Here is a 4,077-nt window from a genome sequence, read left to right as displayed (position 1 = left end):
GCCACCTTAGGTGTACGTGGCTGGCGCCTTAGCCGGTTGAGCTATAGGCGCCGAGCCGCTGGCTGCATTTTAGAATTACCTGGGAAGGTTTTTAATTCCCAGTGCCCAGGCTGACCCCCAGAGGTGGGACCCTAGTATTTTTTTAAAGCTTCAAGGATAATTCCAATATGCAACCAAGATTTGAGAATTTTTATTTGGCAAGATCAGGGTTTCATTTATTTTTTAACTCTTTAACACTCATTACATGTTGCTACTTAATGAACAGATGAATTATATTGCAAGGAAGCATTGCCTCTTGTGAAACAGTAGCATTCTTCAGTATACAGGGACCTTCTCACTATCTTCATTAGTATCCAGATACTTGAAAAGTTTGAATGTCCATTGATATTAATACTGAAAACTGGAATTTTATATGGATAATATTTTTGATATTGAAATATTTTGTTGATACAATTAGGATTTCATATCATTTTTTATCAAGACCTGAGGTATATGGATTATGTTTAGAGATGGACTATGGCACAGGCACTTAATTACTATGATGGAGTACTTAGGTGTTACTGAAATTTCCGTACTTGTTCTGGAAGCTGAATCTGTGAGAAGAAAGAACAGGACAAGTGGTTTTAGGAAAAGGAAAGAAAAATTTATAGTGATTTGCCAGCAAATGAGGAGGGCTGTAGACTAGTATCTCAAGAAACCATCATCTTTCCTTTAAGCAGAAAAACAGGGCTTTTTAAAAGGTAGGTTTTCAGATCATGGGCTCAGGTATAAGTGACCCGGGTCAGATGTATTGTCACACATCATGGCTTAAGGCTACTATTGTTTAACTATAATTGGTGGTTTGGGTTGCCCTTATCTCTGGTGAAGATAATCATGTGATTGAAGACACTGGAAAACAAACAGCAAAAACACTTTTCTGCCCATTTGATTACTGTCCATGGGAGGGAATACAGGTTTTAATAACCAAAATAAAAAGGTTGGGGGAGTTAAAGAGACAAGACATAAACCTTTTGTTGCACTTGTTCAAACTTTTACCTCTATTAAATAGGAATGCTACAAAGAGATCTAATGTGTTCTAGGATAAATTAGTAGAAAAACAGGGTCAGGTAATCTGCTTATTGCTGAGTTTTGGTACCAGTGGTTTTTGCATACCTGAAATAATAATTAACTGCTTAGAATGGTGAGTATTTAGGCTTTTCTACTTTTTTTTTTAACAGTTTTTGGCTGGGGCTGGGTTTGAACGCTACACCTCCAGCATATGCAGCCGGCACCCTATTCCTTTGAGCCACGGGTGCCGCCTGCTTTTATACTTCTTTAATAGAGAGAGGAGAAGCACGGACAATTAAAGTTTTAGCTTTGGTTTATAAAACCACTTCCTAAACACCTAAACATTCCTTGATTTTTTTCATGGGCTTCCTCACAACAAAATTACAGCTATATCAGGGATCCAGTTTCTTCACTTAGGCTATTGATAGTCTACAATTAATATCTTTTTAAAAAATAATTTGTTGCCATTAATTAATCATAGCAGTGAAAAATATCCTTGATTTGGAGCTCTGAGTTCTGCATTTCTGTGATACCAGAGTAAAACAAAAAATGTGCAAGGATAAAGGAAAAAATCATTTTTATTTTTAGATCCTGGATTTGTTTCTCTAATGAGCCTATATTTTGTGTCACTGATGAATTTGTATTTTATGTCTAGGTATCAGCCTGCTATTTGTATTTTATATCTACTTATCAGCAGCTAAATTATGTGATTGTATTTTTAAATTTTGGTTCTGAATTCTAAACAAGTAATAAAACAATACAAAGCAAGTATACAATTATAATTTAGTAAGCACTTAACTGCCTTTTTAAGGAAATAGGCAATATGCAGGATGGATTAATAGAATTAGCAATAAGGGGCGGCACCTGTGGTTCAAGGAGTAGGGCACTGGCCCCATATATTGGAGGTGGTGGGTTCAAACCCAGCCCTGGCCAAATTAAAAAAAAAAAAAATAGAACTAGCAATAGGTAGAAAAAGTCAGACCAGGCACAGTGGCTCATGCCTGTCATCCTAGTACTTGGGAGGCCAAGGTCAGGGAATCTCTTGAGGCCAGGAGTTTAAGACCATCCTGATGGAGACCCTGCCTCTACAAAAAATTGCTAATAATAGCCAGGCATGGTGGTACACATACCATATCTGTACCAGCTATTCAGAAGGCTGAGGCAGGATTGGTTGAGCCCAGGAGTTTGAAGTTGCAGTGAGCTATGATCATGCTACACTATTGCATGCTAGCCAGGACTCTGTCTCAAAAACAAAACAAAACAAAGGAAAAAGAAGTTAGTAGTTGAAAATCCTATTTCTACTTCCTTAAAAACTAGCCATGTAACTTTGAATAAATTATTTAACTACTTTGTAGTCTTAGAAAATATAGTCATAAATCTGATAAGGTTCCTACCACTTTCAGAATTTTATAGTATATATTTCTAATCTCTATAAGTATTATAGTACTATATTTAGAATGGCTGAAAAGTTCAGGCAAGCCATGTAAGTACATAATAAACATTAATTAAACATTAATTATAAGCTCTCTATTTACAGTATTACTTGTGTTTCATTTACTTTCAAGAATTTAATGCATGCTTCTGTAATTAACAAATACCCAAATCTGCAGTACTTTCTGATCAAAAGTAAAACTAGTCCACAAACTATGCTTCAGAATTTTTTTGTTGATTGAAAAGAATCTATGTTCTTACTGTATCTAAGTATTTGAGAATTTGGGTGTTTTGAGAAGGCAGGCAAGTTCTTCTGCATATGACAATACTATTTGTTTGGTTTGTTTGTTTGTTTGTTTCAGGAAACTCTAATAGATTGGTGTGATGAAAAGGAACTAAATTTGATATTAACAACTGGAGGAACAGGATTTGCACCACGAGATGTCACTCCAGAGGTGAGATAGTACATGTCTTTCTCATATTCAAGAATTAGAGAGTAATGTTACTGTTACTATTTTTATATTATTTTTGTAATTTTGCTAGGTACAAGTGATTTGTAATTCTAAGGATATAAAAATTTTGCTTTGGAACAATTATGAAAAAAATTTGTTTTTAAATTTTAACTAGAAATGATACAATGTGAGGAAGATTGAACTTGTTCAGGAGGTAATCCTTCATTTTCTTATTGTCTGCATTGTCAGCAGAAGTTCAGGTGCATCACCAAAGGAGGTGATGGCAGAATTTTGTTACCGTGGCATCTGGTGTGATGAGTTTGGTAAATACAATTCAAAATTGGATCTGATTTTCTTTTTCTTGAGGTACCTTTGTCATCTATCTTGAAGTACAGTAGGATGGCTGCATCATTATTTATACCAATTTCACAGTACTATTGATGGAAAGAGGTTGTGTTTTTCACAATTTTAAATGTGAATTGCATTTAATAAAGAATATAATAGGCCAAAAAGCAGAATACTAATATCTAAGCTTCATACCACAAGAATCATCTTTGTACAGAAAAAAAATTAGGGAAAGAATGAAGAGTAAGCAGGGTTTGCTAACACAAGGATGAGAAGTCTTTTACTTTATAAGGAAACCATAAATTTCCCATGTCACTTTGGAGGCATATGTAAGCTATTACCACTTACAACATTGTTTTTTCCCCCCTAAAAGCTTATATCTTGGCTCAATTTCAGCTTAACTCTATCCTTCTATTTTCAAATCATTACAATATTATATCTACTACCTTACTAACAAACAACAAAGCACTTTTGTTCTGCATACATAATGCCTGTCTTTCCTATGCTAGTAGAGTGGTTTTTGACCTGTAGCCTGCATTAGAACCAATAAGAGGGCTTATTAAAACACAGACTGCTGGGTCGCATTCCTAGAGTTTCCGATTCAGTAAATCTACAGTGGGTCCTGCAGGTGTAATTCAAATGTTGATACATAGACCCTACTTTCAAACTTGGAGAAACACTGCACTAGTATAAGAAAATACAATTTTTTTTTTTTTTTGAGACAGAGCCTCAAGCTGTCCCCCTGGGTAGAGTGCTATGGCATTATAGCTCACAGCAACCTCCAACTCCTGGGCTCAAGCGA

At 35.3% G+C, this 4,077-nt stretch overlaps 1 protein-coding gene across 4 annotated transcripts in view; it reads left to right on the top strand.

Annotated features, from left to right (window-relative positions):
- Positions 1 to 4,077, top strand: part of GPHN (gephyrin) — a 642,655-nt gene that overhangs the window by 275,456 nt on the left and 363,122 nt on the right. For all 4 annotated transcript variants that reach the window (XM_023517593.1, XM_023517595.1, XM_023517592.1 and 1 more), the window contains exon 4: positions 2,841 to 2,933. In XM_023517593.1, the coding sequence (XP_023373361.1) occupies positions 2,841 to 2,933 (93 nt within the window). The remainder of the gene's footprint in view (positions 1 to 2,840; positions 2,934 to 4,077) is intronic.

Source organism: Otolemur garnettii, unplaced genomic scaffold, assembly GCF_000181295.1.
Source record: "Otolemur garnettii isolate 467f Iridium unplaced genomic scaffold, OtoGar3 scaffold00115, whole genome shotgun sequence".
Taxonomy (NCBI): domain Eukaryota; kingdom Metazoa; phylum Chordata; class Mammalia; order Primates; family Galagidae; genus Otolemur; species Otolemur garnettii.
Note: the sequence above shows the minus strand (reverse complement) of the source record. Positions and strands in the feature narration are given on the sequence as shown.